The sequence below is a fragment of the Miniopterus schreibersii genome, assembly GCF_964146895.1.
Source record: "Miniopterus schreibersii genome assembly, chromosome: 7".
Lineage (NCBI taxonomy): Eukaryota > Metazoa > Chordata > Mammalia > Chiroptera > Miniopteridae > Miniopterus > Miniopterus schreibersii.
Genome location: NC_138108.1, coordinates 69,122,845 through 69,141,563, shown reverse-complemented (window position 1 = coordinate 69,141,563; position 18,719 = coordinate 69,122,845). Strand labels below are relative to the sequence as shown.

Here is an 18,719-nt window from a genome sequence, read left to right as displayed (position 1 = left end):
TTTTTTCTTTTGTTTCCCTTCCCTAAGATATATCAGAAAAAAATATTGCTATGAGAAATATCCTAAATTTTACTGCCTATGTTTTCTTCTAGGATTTTTATGGTTTCAAGTCTTAAATTTAAGTCTTCAATACATTTTGAGTTTATTATTGTGTATTAAGAAGGTGGTCTAGTTTCAGTTTTTTACATGTATCTGTCCAATTTTCCCAACATTAATTGAATATACTATCTTTACCCCATTGTATGTTCTTTCTTCCTTTGTCAAATATTGACTAGAAAGGCATGGGTTTATTTCTGGGCTATCTATCTGGTTCCACTGCTCTCTCTCTGGCTATGCCGCTTATGAAGCTAAATGGATCCTGCTCTGACACTGTCTAAAACTGGCCACTGGGTGTATTAGTTCTGGGGTATCTTGGGAAAGGCTCTGGTGCAGGCCAATGTCTGATACTGCCTATGACTGGCCCTGGTTAAACTGTTTGGAGCTACAAAGCAATCCAGTTTGCTTGGCCTGGGTGTGCATGGGAAGGGCCAAGCCGTGCACCAAGTCTGGCTTCCACCAGCACTGAGCCTGAGGGCAGGTCAGCAAAAGGCACAAGGCTCCCAGTGATCCACCTCTGCTTGCCTCCACCTGCCTTGGCCTGCTAGGCTCAGTCACTGAAATAGCCTCTGATGGTATTTGAGTTGCATAACAAGGTAGGTTCTCTTTGAGTCACCAGGTAGGGGCAAGTGGTGTTCACAAGATTGATACAGGTTCAAACTGGTGTCAGTGCTGGGTCTGAGGCCACTCAGCAAAAGTCCTAGGGTACAACAAGGCTAGCTGCCACTCACCGGGGCCCACAGACCTTTGTGGTATAGCGGGTTGTCAGGAAGTCATCAGGGTGAGTCCAGCAGAGTTTTATCAGGCCCAAACAGACCAAGATTGGCCATGTAAAGGGGGCACTCTGCACTGGTCGGGCATGCAAGAGAAAAATTACCCCTGTCCTACAGCCACACAACTCAGTCTATCCCAGATTCTGCCAGGACCTCCTGGAGAGCTTGAGGTAAGCAGTGCAGAGCTGCTAGGAATCAGAAGGGTGGGGCTAGTGGATCTCCCATCAGGGAGACACGCAGGTCAGGCTGGGGTAAGATGGCAGAAATGGCACCCGCCCCAGAGTCGCACAACTCAGTCACTGACACTCCAAGTCTGCCAGGACCTCTACAGCTCCAGCCTAGGCATCTGACAACTCTGTAGGGCATAAGTTCTGCAGGGTGGGGTAACAGGGAGGCCAGAGGGAGGGGCTATTGCATTCCCCAGGCTGATGCTGTAAGAAAAGGAGCGCTCCACCCAAGAAGGACGGCGTTTGCAGTGTGGAAGAGGGACTCAGCACAGGGATCCTGGCGGCTGTCCCTTTAGAACTCTCCCCCAAGAGCTACAAAACCCCAGTCTCTCCTCGCATGACTCTAGAACACTCTGCCCTCCCTCCACCAGAGCCCAGGGTGAGTGGCTGTGAGATTTTATGCATTGGCCCTTTAAGAAGATACCTGTGTCTCTCCCTGGCAATCAGAATTCCTGCTGATTTTCACAGCCAGATGTTATATGGGCACCTCTTCCTGGCAAAACAACCCCTTTTATAAAGGAATGTTACCTTGCCTGATAGACAAATATACTCTTAGACATTAATCTATGACACTAATATTAAGCAATTAGTTTCAGTCTATTTTGAGTAAAAAATATCTATTGATTGGATTCTGTCACATACTCTACTCAACCCAACTCTAGCCTTGAATTTCATCTTACAAAAGAATGGATACTGAATATTCTCAACAATCCCTGTGGTTTGGTTTCTATACAGTTCAGTTACCATGATAAGCTAAAGGTTAAATATTTTAGTATCAAAAGCTAAAAGCAGGAGGAGTGATATCTATACTAGTGAGGTATCATATACCCAGAACAGAGATGCAACTCAAAAGGGTGCGACTCTAGTCCCACCACACGCCACCCCCACACTCCACTCACAGACAGAGACTAACAGCAGAATACTGGCCACCTGCCTCTCTCTTCATGAGCAGAGAGGAACAGTGGCATTTTTCTTCTGCAAACCAAAGGGCTGTTTTAGTTTGTGCTCCATTTGCTGGTTTCCTCCCTTTCTAATGATGGGATCCACCATTCACTATCCCAAGCGACCAGTTTTAACTGCTTCCAGAAATAGTAACATTCTTCTAATTTTTGTCATTATTCCCAAAGTCCAGTTTCTCAGTTAAAAAAATTCATTACTGATAAAAACAAAACAAAACCCTGCTCTTCCTTTATATACAATAGAATACTCAGGTTTAACCTCTGAGTCTACACACGAATATGAAATGTTCATTTACATTCTGGTCTCTATTATTTCGTCTTCACTGCTAAAGAGAACGCTCTTCCTGCCCTTCATCTCTCTCTGTCATCATTATGAAAGCCTGAGGTCTCTAGAGATCATTCATCTATTCATAAGTATTTAAATAACTAATTCACAATAATTAAATCTAACACTTTTTGAGTATCTCTTTTGAACTAGGCATCATGTTATCATCCCAAATTTCAGAGTTTTAAAAATATTCCCAGGATCATAATGGTAGAAGGGGCAAAGCAGACAGACGATATGGCCAGCTGTGGCCAACGCATGCTCCTTTTGCTCCACACCAGTGTTAAGTGTGTGGCACCATAGGCACCACACAGATACTTTCTGGAAAGGCCAGGCATTAAAGTATTGCTTCATGCCACTATGTCATTTTGAAGATTTGTGAAAAATACTAAGTGCTGGTAGATACATAAATTTATCAAAGAATGTTCCTTATATTTAAAATAAACTGCAGCTAAATTAAGACAAAATTTTAAAAATAAGGCAAAGTTGCAAATAAATATAAAATATTCCTATAAACTTGGTGATCTATAAGCTAAAGAGTCAACCAAATGCAATGTGTGAACCTTGTTTGGATCTGATTTAAAAAACCCAGCAGCACAAAGACACTTTGACGTAAATGAGGAAATTTTAATATGGGCCAAATAATAGATATAATAAGGAATTAATTACCTTTAATTTATTAGCTGTGATAATGACACTGTGGTAATTTTTTTAAAGTCCTATTGTTAAGAGATTAAAATTAAAGTGTTATGGGTAAAATATAATTTCTTGAATTTATTTTTAAATACTCCAAGGAAAGAAAAGCATGTTTCTAGGTACGGAGCACAGAACAGTACAACCAATAACTGGCAAAATGTTGATGATAATTAAAGCTAGGTGATAACTACATGGAAGTTACTTATAGTATTCTATTTTTGAATACATTTGAAAGTTTCCATAATAAAAACATTTGGATAAAATACGGGGCAGTCATTGACACAGACAATAGTTTAGTGAGGGGCTGGGGTGGGGCGGGGTCTAGGTGGGGGGCAGTTAAGAGAAGAAGGAGGACATCTGTAATACTCTCAACAATAAAAAATAAAATTAATTAATTAAAGTAAATAAAGGGCAGTACTGCACTTTGTAAACTTTCTTTCCAGTAAAACTTTGGGTAACCATGTGGCAAAACTCATTTAAAAAATAACCTCAGCCCTGGCAGATTTGACTCAGTGGTTAAAGCAACAACTGGTGGACTGAGGGTCTGGAATTCAATTCTGGCCAAGGGCACGAACCTCAGTTGTAGGCTTCGCCCCAGCCAGGGTGTGTGAGCAGGAGGCAACCAATCGATGTGTCTCTCTCACACTGATGTTTCTCTCTTTCTCTCTTTCTCTCTCCCCCTCCCTTCTAGTCTCTCTGAAAAGCAATGGAAAAAATATCATCAGATAAAGATTAAAAAAAAAAAAGATAACCCAAAAATCCAACAAATATTTAGCTCTCAATATTTCTAATGACTTAAATTTCTTTTTCTATTTAAACTCTTGCCATAATATTTGTTTATAAAGCATCACTTTTTAATTAGTGGTGATTTTAAATTTAGTGTTAATTTTCATTCTGCTTGCTATGGAGCATGTGTCTGTGTATAAACAGAGACAGGCAAACGGGGATATGGATAGATGGCTAAATATGTTTATGTAACATGAAAATTACACAAAATGGAACTTCAGAGGCAAAAGGCAATAAGAGGGCCAAACATCACATTCTATATGAATTCCCTGGAAGTTTTCCTAAGTGCAAGTAGTTGCACTGGTTACTCTCCATTTGCTCCTTCCTGCAGATTACTCCCTTGCCAGGTGGTTTCAAACGGTTTGATCCATGGAGGTACCACCCTGAAAGTGTGGAGTGGGAGGAGATTATGTTTTGGGAGGAGGAAGGTCTGGTAGTGGCTGGGTTCCTCCAGAACCACAAGTGCTGCCTGTGGCCCCTCCTCCTTAGCTCCAGTGCTCACTGGGCTCATATAACACTATTTTACCCTCCTGCCTCTCAGACCTGGGAGTAGTCATAACTGGCTAATATTTATTGCTGGTTTATTGGTGGCTTAAGCTAATTACTGGCTCTCTTAGCTTTACCCACTCCTCCTAATAGCCCCCCATTAAGATCTCTTAAATTGAATCATCTGAGTAAAATGCTATTTTATGCCAGAATCAACTAATAAAGTAGTATAAGAAAACAAATGCAGGTTATATATATAAAACCATATATATAAAACATATATTACATATTTACATAAATTTTATTAAGATTTGTTAAAAACTATTAACAATTATTATTAAGACTCCACGTAAGCTTATAGAGAGTTTGAAAGTAAAAGAATGGGAAAAGGTATAGTGGGAAATTATAACAGAAAGAATGCTGGTGTAACTATATTAACATCAAACAAAATAGAATTTAGGTCCCAAAACATTATTAGGGGTCATGTGAAAAGAGGAAAAATTCTCTAGAAAGATATAGCAATTATAAACTTGCTTGCAATTAACACCACCAGCTCAAAATATGTAAAGCAAACTCAACGGAATTACAGGGAAAAGTTAACAAATTGATAAGCACAGAAAAGCATTTTAACAAATGTCTCTGTAATTGGTGAATTAAGAGAACCAAAAATTCAAAAGGATAGCCTGGCCGGCATGGCTCAGTGACTGAGCATAGACCCAGAAGCTAAGAGGTCAGGGTTCATTTCCCAGTCAGGGTACATGCCCGTGTTTCAGGCTTGATCCCCAGTAGGGTGTGTGCAGGAGGCAGCCAATCGATGACTCTCTCTCATCATTGATGTTTCTCTCTCTCCCTCCCCCTTCCTCTCTCTGAAATGAATAAAAACATATTTAAAAAGAACTGAAAAATACATAGAATAATAAAATTAACATATTTTATATAACAGAAATGAATAAATTATATATCCAACAATTACAGGATATATATTCTCTTAAAGCACTTATGGAATACTTACAAAAATGTACCAGACCACAAAGCAATAACTTAACTGCTTTTGTCTCCAGAGATTAATTTGCAGGCTGGCTTCCTTCAGTATAATCATTCTGAGATTCTTCCATGTTGATGCATGTCAACAGTTCATAATCTTCTATTGACCAGGAGTATGCCATAATTTTTCCACTCAGTAGTTAATAGACATAGAATTTTTCCATCTTTTGCTTATTAATAAAGTAGAGAACTATAACTACCTTAACAGGGGTCTATCCTTAAATATATATGTATATGTATATATACACACACATATAATATACATATGTATACATACATATGTGTATATGCATACATACATATGTATATGTTTAAAAGCAAAGTACATTTAATATTTTAGGTGAACTTGTTATTGAAGTATAAAAATACAGAAAATTGCACAATTCTTAAGTATATAGCTCAATGAATTTTCATAAAATGAACATACCCATGTAACAGTACCAAGACAAAGAAACAGAATATTATCAAGACCCAAGAAGCCTCCCTTGTGGTCCCCTTCCTTTCATAACACTCGCCCACTGAAGGGTGGGCTACTGCCTGAGTTCTAACACCGTACATTAGTATGTTGTATATATTTTACATAAATGGTTATAAACTAATATATGTTTTTTATATAGACATACAATTAATGCATGTACTCTTTTATGTCTGGTTTCTTTTCCTCATCACTATGTAAAATTCATACAGCTATTATAGTAGCTGTAATTCCTTCATTCTCACTGTTAAAAGTTTTCCATTGTGTGAATATACCACAATTATTTCCCATTCTACTGCTGGGTTTTAGCTATTCTAATAGTGCTGTATGAGTATTGTTTTAGTGGATATACAGGGTGGGACAAAAGTAGTTTTACAGTTGTGAGTACACAAACTACAGTTTATTCCTGTATTATTTATTAATTATTGTATTAATTTCCATATGAACAATATAAACCAACTTTTGCCCCACTGTGTATATATGTATCTATATAACCAGGGGTAGGACTACTAGGTCTCAGAATATGCACATGGCCTGGCCCGTGTGGCTCAGCAGTTGAATATTGACCTGTGATCCAGAAGATGACAGTTCGATTCCCAGTCAGGTTGTGGGCTTGATCCCCAGTAGGGGGCGTGCAGGAGGCAGCCGATCAATGACGACTCTCTCATCATTGATGTTTCCCTCCCTCCCTCCCTCCCTCCCTCTCTCTCTCTCTCTCTCTCTCTCTCTCCCCCCCCTTCCTCTCTCTGAAATCAAAAAAGATATTGTTTTAAAAAAAGAATACACATATGTTCATCTATGGTAGATATTGTCAAACAGTTTTCCAAAGCAGTTGTGCCAATTTTCTTTTCTAATGGTAGCATAAGATAGTTACAATTGTTTCACATCCCTGCTGACATTGCTTTGGGGATTGATTTTTGTTTTTTAAATTAGGCCATTCTGGTAGATGTATATTGGTATTGCAATTTCACTCTTATGTATATCTCCATCAGAAATTAGTATATATGTTAATCAAAGCACAGTTTTATTCATCAAATCCACAGGATACTTCCAGAAAAAAATTCTGATTAAATAGTTTTATCTAAATTGAAAGAAGCAGTTAAGTTCATCTATTAAAATATACACCTATATTTTCCAGCTTTATTAAGATATGATTGATGCATAAACTCGTGTGAGTTGAAAGTGTATACAATGTGCTGATCTAAGTATATATTTTGAAATGATTACCACAATAATGGTAGTTAACACATCTATCACCATACAGTCACCAGTTCTGTATATGTGATGAAAACATTTAAGATTTACTCTTTTAGCAACTTTCAAATATGCTGTACAGTATAACTATAGTCACCATGTTGAACATTAGATCCCCAGAACATATTCATCTTACAACGAAAAGTCTGTACCCTCTGACCAACATCTCTCCCTTTCCTCCAAACCCCTAGCCACCACTAATCATATATATATCACATTTTCTTTATCCATTCATCCATCAGTGGGCACTTAAGTGGTTTCCATGTCTTGGTTACTGTGAATACTGGTGAAATGAACAGGAGGTGCAGACCTCGCTTCAAGATGGTGATAACGTTTCCTTCGGATATACAGTATACCCAGAACTGGGACTGATGGGCCATTTAGTAGCTCGTTTCTTCCTTTTCTGAGGAAACCCCATACTACTTTCCATAATGGCTGTACCAATACATATTCCCATGAACAGTGGGTTCCCGTATCCCCACATCCTCACCAGCATTTGTTATCTATTGTCTTTTTGACAATAGTTTTTCCAACAGTGTGAGGTGATATCTCATTGTGATTTTTATTACCCTGATGATTAGTGATATTAAATACCTTTTTATGTACCTGTTGGCCTTGTATGTCTTCTTTGGACAAATGTCTACTGAGGTCCTTTGCTCATTTTTAATTAGATTATTTGTTTTTTGCTATTGAGCTGTATGAATTTTAGATATTAACCACTTACTAGATATATGGTTTACGAATATTTTCTACCATTTGGTAAGGTTACCTTTTCATTCCGTTCATTGTTTCCTTTGCTATACAGAAGCTTTTTACTTTGATATAGTTCCACGTGTTTATTTTTGCCTTTTTTTTTTTTGCTTGTGCAAAATGTATACCTATTGATTACACATCAAAAACACTTTTGATACAGTCAGGTCTCTCTCTAGACTCTGATAGGGTCCTCACTGCTTGGGGAGGAGGCAAAACAATGAACGATGTTATCCTACAACACAAATTAATACTATTTAAAATGTCAAGATTTGGTTGCTCATTAATTAGATGACTCAGGCTATAGAAATTAATATGTAAATTTTTGTAACTTATTTCTTCTAGCATTTTTATACCCGTGCTTCAAGGTTTGTTCATACTTTTACCTAATTATCCTTATATTATTAAATTGAGATAAATAAGCATAGTGTTTTATACCTTAGTATGAAAATGATTTAACAAAGAATCTTCTTGTAGCAAAACACCAGATGTTTTAGTATTTTTGTTCACTGCAAAAGCAGTATATCTAAATGGGTAATATAACAGAAACTTTTCAACTTTAGGAGAGAAAAGAAAACAATGAAAGATTTTCCGTTTCGTCAAGTGGTACCTTTAAAGAAGACAAATTACTACAAAATAGTCTCATACTTTTTGTAAAATCCATAACTACCACAAAGTCTTCTCCTCCTTCATACAAACAGAAAATTAAAACAAATTGTTCCACGATGATTTTCAGAAGAAATGAAATACAGCTTATTTTACAGAACACCATCATTAGTGTTAACTAATGATGAATATAACAATGACAGTGTGCGATGCTGAGCCTAATAATTCATTCGGAGACAGGCATCTTACATCTCATCAGATGTGAGTAAGTAAACGACACATAGCAAAACTTCTCCTTCAACTGAATACTAAAAATTTCATATATTAATAAGTTTGCTGATTATTTTTAACCATGTATATTCAGACATAAATACAGGGATATAAACATAATTTAATAAATACCTAAAAAATGTATCTAACACTGAAATTGGTAGAGCACAGATTCAAAAATTTAACACATGGTTATTTATCATCTTTGAAAACTAGACAAAACAAGAGGATGGCTTAAAAAATGTTAAATAGTAAAAGTAGCGACAATAACAACTGAAGGAGTATAACCACAAAGAACACTTTGGCTACACATCTCCGGGACACAAAACAAAACAGCAGGACACAGCTCCAAAGTGAGGGGGGCATGTACACTGCAAAATTAAAAATTCCTCCTTTGTATCAACAGGAGGATAGGGAGACTGATAGTCAAAGCACCGCAGGGTCCAGTCTGGCTACAAGGAGAGGAAAAAGACGCAAGGCTCGGTGACAAACCCCAAGTGGCTGGCAAGCAGAGGGAGGCCCGGGCAGGAGCGAGAGGCCACGTCCTTAGCTATCCTGCTATGTTTATTTCAAAAGAAATATATTACACACACAAATAGTGTCATAAAGAGAATAGGTACTCGTCTCAAACATTACTCTAGCCCTCCATGAGATGATCTTTTGCAAATAGGCTCAGGAAAAAAAGTTCCTCATTGAATGATGAATAGTAATTTTTAAAAAAATCAATGCTACAAATACAGGAAGCTATGGCAAGAAAAATGAAGAAATTAAATGTGAACTGACAAGTCAGAGAAGTAAAAGAAAAATAAACATCACTGAAAGGAAGATCAAATGGAAGCAGAAGCGAGAACAGGCACTGCTAAAAACAGAAAAGTACACATAGGACAGGATCGAAAGGAAAGGGAATGAAGAAAGGCAAAAAGAGTTTTAGGCAAAAAATTAATTAAGACAGAAAAAGACAGGAAGTACAAATAATATAGATGACAGGCCAAGACAAATCAACAAACATAAGCATACTTGGTGTCTTCAAAGAAGAAAACCAAAATAAAGGAACTGAAAAATTGTTCTCAATGTAATTCAAGAAAAGTTTCCAGAAATAAAGAAAAATGTAAACTCCAGATTAAAATAATATAGCACATCCGGGAAAGAGACATATAAGCATCAACATCAAGACACACTCTAGTGCTGGAATGCCAAAATGGATAAAGGGACAAAAAGAATACCCTCTGAGGAGAGAAAAACAAGGGAGCCCTCAGACTTGTCTACGGCAGTGGGGTCTGAGCAATGCCTACACCAACCAGAACAGAAAGTGGGACTGAGAAATTTCTTACCCAGGCAATTTGTCATTTAATATAAACTCAGTGAAAAGACATACATAAAAATACAAGAAACTGGGTAACCGACTTCTCATTAGCCTGTCTAAAAAAACTTTGAGAAGGTAACTTCAACCAAAGAACACTGCAGAAACAAAGTGACCTGGAGGGAAGCAGTGAAATGATTTAGCTATTTAAATAATCTGTGTACAGAAAAGAATGTAACAGTTACAGACTATGGCATAGAAATTACATACCTAACAAGAGTAAAGAGGCAAAAAGCAAAGATAATTTAAAATTGATAAAGAAAATAATATAAATAATTTATAGGAACAAATTATAAGTATTTTTAAAGATACAAAGGTGAACATCAAAAAAAATAATAATTTAACCAATTAACATGATGTGCTGAGAGAGGTAGAAAGGGAGAAAAGGCAATATACCAAATGTCACTGCATAGAGTTGGGAATAAGAAAACACTGCCTAATAAAACAGAGAACCAAATATATTATACAAAGCTACAAGTTACAAAGGTTGTCAATGGACTCAAACTCTAACCTTTCAAATTACTAAAAGTGCATATTAAACATGAAGAGCACATAAATTGCATACTCATATACAAGGCGGGGCAAAAGTAGGTTCACAGTGTTTGTATGGAAAATAATACAACAATTAATAAATAATAATACAAGAATAAACTGTTCTGTGTACTGACAGCTGTAAACCTACCTTTGCCCCACCTTGTATTTAGTGTATCATCTAGTGATTATACAGTAACATAGTTTTAGGAAGAGAAACCATAACAAATACTATGATGACAGAATTAAAACCAACTATAGCTCTAATGTCAATGAATGAAAGTGAGAGTAATACTACTTAAGAGAAAAGACAAACTGAATCACAAAGTGAAATCTAACTTTGGAACTTAACTCACCTAAAGGAAGTGTCTCAAAAATGTTGAAAATAGAAAAGGCATCCAAGGAAAATATGGTCAGAAAGAAATAGTTGTTGGAATAGTAATTACACAAGATTAAATTCAGAGTACAAAAGGAAAGAATTAAGTAATTTTATAAGGATATTTTATAATGATAAAGAATATAATCCCAAATGAATGAAAATTCAATAGTAAGATTTCTGCTCTCAGTACAGTAGCTTTTAAAATATTCTAAAGACCCTTCCCTTTGCAAATACCTAGAAATGCTCAATGAGATAAAATACTATCTTTTAAAATGCAGAGAGGTCTGAAGAAAAAATTTACAATGGGCAGAAACAAAAGAGAAAGTCAAATCCAGAGTGATAGGCGAGTAACAAAGGCACAGGACACAATGAAGGTGTCTGTAGACACCATCAACATGGAAACTTAAGACTTAGCCAACCAGAGCAATAGGAATAGGTCCTAGATCTACACAAAGTATACAGCAGAAATGAGACTCCTAGAGAAAATTTGAGCCTAAGAATGCTACAAAAAAGTGAAAATGGAAAAGGAGTGACAATGGAAAAAGATATTATTGGTACAACTGACAACATATATGTAAATTACTGTATAGAAGTTAAATTTCCTGAATTTGATAGTTACTGCTATACTTTTAAAAAATAACTTTTTCTAAATTATTTCTAAATAAAAACTTAAAAGAATAAAGAGACCATGAAGTAACTATAAAAAACTACATTCCGGTGAAAGACGTCAGATCAATGGTTGCCTAATTCAGGGGATAGGGTTGATTAGAAAGAGGCCTATTCTGGGTAATGAAAGTGTACAACATCTTGACTGTGGTGTTTGAAAACACAGATGTATACGTATATCAGAATCCACTGAACTGGACACCTAAAATCTTTGCATTTCATTAAATTTAATTATACCTAATTTTTTTTAAAGCCAATAAGGAAATTTGAAGTTTAGCATGAGGTGAAAATTAATAATCACAATTCATAATCATAAGCCTACCTGAAAATGAATTTGAGGTTTTGATTTTAAACTGCCTATGTGACCTGGGAAACCCTAAACTAGGACCTTAATTTTGCAAATCCTCCCTAAAAGAATTTACATCTCCTCAAGATTCCCAGAGATTAAGATTGCCTAATTGTTAAAACAAAATTTTTAAAAATTAGAAAATACATTGGGAAATGAACCATCATCATCAACAACAAAAAGCAAAATTAGCTTCCAAAGGATTTAAGACATGTAAAATAAGTATGTTGTAAATATTTACACAGATAAGAGATAGAACTAAAACATGGCGAGAAACAAGATACTATCAGCATAACCAGGCAAATAGGAACTGGATATTCTAGGACGTAAAAATACACTATCTGACATCAAGAACAGAAAATAAAATGTTCCTATTCTCCAATTACAAGAAAGGGAAGGACTGACTGTTCTTTGACATTAGTCAGCTAATCCCTAAACTATACTGTGACATTCAGCAAATCTTTAAACACTCAAGCTTTATAAGTCTCCAGACTTCCCCAATGCTTGATACAATACCAACTCTGCTTTGTTTAAGGAGTCTGTGTCTAACAAATCCAGTTCTCTCTTGCTTAGCAAGTAATAAATTCAGCTTCTTTGTTTCAAACATATTGATCAGATTTTGGTTTTAGGTATTTTGAGTGGTGGTCTCTTCCTTAAGAAAATTCAATAGATGTATTTAACAGCAAATGATAGGATTGGTAAATGAGTATACGGGTAAACAAAAAATATCCAACTGAACTACAGAAATTTTTAAAATTAAGAAAATATGAAAAAGAAGATAAATATTGATATACCAAGAAAAGGTCTAATACAGTTATAGCTGGAGATTAAGGAGCAGAAAAAATGGGGCAAAATAATATTTGAAGAGACAGCAACTAAGTATTTTCCAAAACTAATTAATGATATCTACCCACAGATTAAGTTATAAATGCAAAAATTACACCTAGGCATATTATAATAAGACTTTTGGGTGGCCAAACTGAGAAAAGCTAAAAAAAAATAAAAAATAAAAAAAGCCAGAGGGAGGAAGACAAATTGTAATAGCATCAAAAATATCAAATACCTAGACCTATACACTAAAAACTACAAAACCTTATTAAAGTGAAATAAAAGGATGACTGAGATAAAAATAAATGGAGAGCAATTAAATAAATGGAAGAATTCACATTCATGGATTAAAATACTCTACATTATAAATATATAATTTCTCCCCAAACTGATCTATAGGTAGGTGCAAAACAATTCTAGGCACAATCCCAGCAACCTTTTTTGGTGAAAATTGATAAATGATTTCTATAATTTACAGACAATGCAAAGAGCCAACTTCTGGCCCCTAGAACTGTGAGACAATAAATTTCTGTTGTTTAAGCCACCTACTTGTGGTACTATATTAAGAAAGACCTGGCAAACTTATATAGGCAGTAGCTACTTAGTGCAATATATGCACACTTTATGACCCAACAATTTCTCTTCTTGGTATATACATAAGAGAAATTATCTATATTTACCAAAAGATTTGTACAAGAATGTTCATAGCATTGATTTTCTACAGGCCCCAAACTAGAAACAACCCAAATGCTCATCAACAGTAGAATCAATAAACAAATCATGGTACATTTACACAATGGAATTTTATATGGCAGTGAGGATAAACCAAGTACAAATACATGCAACAATATGAAAGAATCTCAAAATGATGTTGAGTGAAAGAAGTCAAACACAAAAAAGTATATATATGGATGATTACAATGATATAACTATAATAGTAATTTGTAGTGTTAGAGGTCAGGATAGTGGTGACCTCTGGAGAGGAGGGAGGTAGCAGTAATTGGGAGGGGGCAAGAAGAAAATTTCTGGGATGCTGGTAATGTAATTCTCTTTCTTTATCTTAGTGATGGCTGCATTGTGAAAATTCTTCAAGCTGTACACTTATAATCTGCATACTTTTCTCAGTTTTTTACAAGCTGAGTAGGTGAGTTAAACAGCAGATTAGAACAACTGAATCATGAACTATAAGGGAGATCTTTAAAAACAGACACAATGTAGCACAGACACAGAAACTATTAAAAATATTAATAAAACTATAGAAAATATAATCAAGTATAAGTCTAATAGAAATTGAAGATCATAACAAAGAGAATGGGAAAGAATCAATATCTGAGAGGTAATAGCTAAGAATTTTCCGGAATTAACATGATACAAATCCCATATTAAAAAAATGCACAATAATCCCAGGCAAGATTAAAAAACAACAACTGAGTAAATTACAGTGAAACTGCAGAACTCCAAAGACAAAGAGAAAATATTAAAATCAGATACAGATAAAAGACAGATGATCTACAAAGGAATGAAAATTAGACTGATTCAGTTACACCACGAGAAAATCTTAAAATCATATACAGATGAAAGATATCTACAAAGGAATGAAAATTGACTGATTCCTTTAGACAAACAGAAAATCTTTAAATCATATAAAGATAAAAGACAAATGATCTACAAAGGAATGAAAATTAGACTGATTCCTTTATGGGTGTTTTTTGTTTTGTTTGGGAAATTTTTCAAACTCTCAGAAAAGCCACAAAGAATAATACAGTGAACACACTTACACCATGCACCAGATTCACTGTGTTAACATTTTGGCTAACCCACTCAAAGTTTTTCAAAATAAACACATATCCTTTCTTTTTGGGAAAATGTAGAAAGTAGACTGCAGATAACAGGATTCTTCACCCCATAAATCTTTATCATCCCAGGAATAAGAAGATTCTTCTATTCAACTACAACACCATTACCTCATCTAAGATAATGAATATTAATTCAATAACATCACTCTATTTAATAGAGTCCATATGAAATTTTCCCAGTTATCCCAAAAATGTCCTCTAAAGCTTATCTTTTACTTATCCAGGACCCAACCAAAGTTCATACATTACTTTCACATATTCTAGCTCTTAGTTTTCTCTCCATTTAGAACATTCTCACCACTTCCATAGGTTTTTCATGACACTGAATCATTTGAAGAGTTCAGATTAGTTGTCCTGGAAAAATGTCCCACATTCTGAACTGGTCTGACTGCTTCCTTATGATTCTCAGGTCAAGTATTTCCTGGAAGAACACCACTAAGGAATGCTGTACACCTCCCGTGCACCACATTATGCCTGTAGGTGTCCGACTACTGGTGATACTAACACTGCCCATTTTGTCATTTTTCTCTTTGTAATTAATAAGTCGCCTGGAGAATATTTTGAGACTGGAGAGCACAATTTTAATGGCAACTGTGGAAACCAAAAGACAGCAAACTACAACTTTCAGTGTTAAGAAAAAAAATAGTTATCAAAGTAGAGCTGTATGCCAACCAAAATATCATTCACGAATGAAGGCAAAATAAGATATATCTTGAAATTATTATTTCATGATCCAGTAAAAAAAAATTAACAGAAGATTATGTACACACACACACACACACACACACACACACACACAGCTTTGCGCAGAGCTTTGTTTTTTATACACTTGCCAAGAATTTTACATTTTTAGCATGTCTCAAAAAATGTACCTTACCTGCCATTTCTTCTAAGGGCAAAAGTGATGCCTTCTTTCTGAAAAGGAAGCAGCTTTGCTCTTAGTTTGTCAGGCAAAAAATCCATTTGTACGTAAGATTCACTTGTCAGACGAGAAATCTGAGATGTAAGAGGCTTTTTTATGTTATGAACTTTGGACATGATGATCCTAAAATCAAAGAAATCACAAAAGGGAAGGGGTTGGGGAAATAGATATTACTAAATGTATCAGAGTTAAACATAAATAATAATATTAACATACTTGATAAACTATCTACATAGATAACTAAATCATGTTCCCAGAATAAGCTTTTAAGAAATTCAAAGCACTAAGTTCAAAAGCAATTACTTAATTCACTCTCTAAAAACACAGCATCCTCTATTTCATTATTTCTAATTGAGCCATAATATAGCCATAGCCCTTTTTAAGCAATAAATATATTACTGAAAAGTTATAAATCAACTACATTTTTACCAACTGAATAATTTTTAAAATAAAGGATAAATTTGCTATAGAAAGATGAATTCTTTCATAATTTATAGATGTATATTTTTATATCATACCATATTTTCTAAGAATGAGATAAAATGGCATTGAAAAAATTATAAAATACAAAGACATTAACTCAAAATTTATAATAATTAAATTAAGGCAACATTATTATTAAATAAGACTGAGTTTTAAATATTAAAATTAATTGTTTTAAATCTGTTGAATCCACAGTGTAAACTCTGCCTGATAAGCACCTTCTTCACCACTGGGTTCCCACAGATATAACTTTAATTTCCTACCACATAAAAATTTCATATTTATAAATTCTTAGACCTCTGCAAGAAAAAGTCACTATAAACTATAAAGCTCCTCTAATGATAATACTTTGTATTTAGATTGGACATATTTATCTGTTTATATATAATCTCATTCCATCTTTAAAATAAATTTGCTTTTTTCTCAATTACTTGTAGACTTATAAACTTTAGTTCCCCTCCCCCTCAAAAAAGTAATCAACCCCCGTGTCTGATGTCTAAGAATTTTAAGAATTCAACATTTATTAATTAAGAATAGGTACTACATGTCACAATCTAGAGAAGCAAGGGCTACACCCTCACAGAGCTTGCATTCTTAAGGGGAGAATAAAAATAAAAAATAAATAAACAAGATGATTAATTACAGTATAGTACAAAAGTCATGAAGAAACTTAAGAGAGTAATGGCCACTTTAGGTTGGCTGCCCAGGAAAAGCCTCTCTTAGATCATGCTTGGTCTACAGTCTGAAAGATGAGAAAGAGACAACCAGGTTCAAAATTAAGAAGAGCGCTTCAGGCAGACAGCATCAGAAAAGGCTCTGAGTTGAGAAAGGGCTTGGTGTTTTCTAGCAACAGAAAGGAAGCCAATGTGGCTGAACCAAGAGAAAGAATGGTATGAGATGAAGCTATTGAGATAAGAGTCAAATCATAGAAGGCCTTGAGAAGGACTTTGGATTCTATTTTAAGAATGAAGGAATAACAATGGAGTTGTGCTGTTCAATACACTATTGGCTAGATGTGACTTTTTAAATTTATTTAAAATTAAAAATTTAGCTCTTTGGTTGCATCAACCATGTTTCAAGTGCTCAATGTCCACATATGGCTAGTGGCTATCATATTGAACAAGGCAGATATAAAACATTTCTATCTACATTGAAAGTTATATTGGACAGCACTTATTGGTGAATTTTAAGCAGTAGAGTGGCAAAATCTGACTTAATTTTAAAAACTACCAGCGGAGGGCAAAGCTATCAATAGAAAGGCAGGAGATAAACATAGGACACACCAAGTCCACAAAGCACCCCTGCTTCAAGTAGGCAACCGGATTCACAAATGATTTCTGACTTAAACCTGTGTGATAAGGTCCTCATAAACACCAATGAGCAGGTATCTCTAGTACCATCTCAACAACAAAAACAAAACTCTGAGTAAAAAATAGAGAATAGTTCAAAAAGGGAGAAAGCATAAAAGCAAGAAACCTTATCAGGCTGCAACAGAAAAGGCAAGAATCATCTTTGGCAGTGGAACTGGTGAGGCTGGAGAAACGTATCAGAGGTAAAGCAAATGGGACTTGCTGATGGAGTACATGTGCAGAATGAGGGAAATGTGAAATCAAGATGCACATTTAGAGCAATGGAGATAATGCAAGTTACTGAGATATTAAAGACTATGGAAGAAATGGATTCGGGAGAACAAAAATTACTAGATGTTTTAGAAATATATAAAGTTAGAGAAGGCTATAAAATATGAAATGGAAATGTCTAACAGGCTTGGAAATATATATGTCTGGAACTCTAGGGAGTGAACAAGACTAGATATGTGTTATTTGGGAGTAGCCATGGGATAATAATGAGGCCACTCAACATCTGGGAACCCTGCTAAATTCAGGAATTTCCTCATATTAGAAGTCTGAATGGGAATCAGACATCACCTCCCAATAAAGAAGCTGGAAATATCAGATTCTTGCATTCCCAGCCTGCTTTACAGCTGTTGGGTTTGCTAATTAGATATATCCATTCTTGAGTTTAATCTAGAAAGACAAAACTGTAAGGAGTAGGGATTGAGTGAAACCCAGTCTGGCAAGAGTAGCAACAGCAGAAAGAGCCATGTCTACTTTCCAGAAGTAATAGGGGTTAAGATGCACTTCTCAGCGTCAAAGATATAAGAGGTATCAGGCTTTAGCATGAAAAACTGGCAAGAAGCTAAGAGAAATATAAAAAACAAACAAACATTTTATTGTCTATTATCTTTGCTTTTTTTTACAATGTAAAAAATTTTAACAAACACTCCAAGAAATCTGCTAAACTGAGGTCACATTACAATTTATGTGATTTATTGTATGAGGACTGAAGCAGGGACTATATTTATAAAAACAAACAATGAAACTAAAGCCACTTTAATAAAAAAAAGTTTTAATAGAGTCACAAATCAAAGAAAAATAAGAATTGAAATATGAAGATTAAAGAAGTCTAAAATTGTATGAAAATGTTTAGAAAATTCTGCCCGGCCGGGCGTGGCTCAGTGGTTGAGCGTCAACCTAGGATCCAGGAGATCGGGGTTCGATCCCCAGTCAGGGCACATGCCCGGGTTGTGGGCTCGATCAG

The 18,719-nt window shown here is 35.2% G+C and overlaps 1 protein-coding gene across 2 annotated transcripts in view; it reads right to left on the bottom strand.

Annotated features, from left to right (window-relative positions):
- ZRANB3 (zinc finger RANBP2-type containing 3) overlaps window positions 1-18,719 on the bottom strand; it is a 185,878-nt gene that overhangs the window by 147,971 nt on the left and 19,188 nt on the right. For both annotated transcript variants that reach the window (XM_081143380.1, XM_081143379.1), the window contains exon 2: window positions 15,591-15,758. In XM_081143380.1, the coding sequence (XP_080999506.1) occupies window positions 15,591-15,751 (161 nt within the window). In that variant the 5' untranslated portion in view covers window positions 15,752-15,758. The remainder of the gene's footprint in view (window positions 1-15,590; window positions 15,759-18,719) is intronic.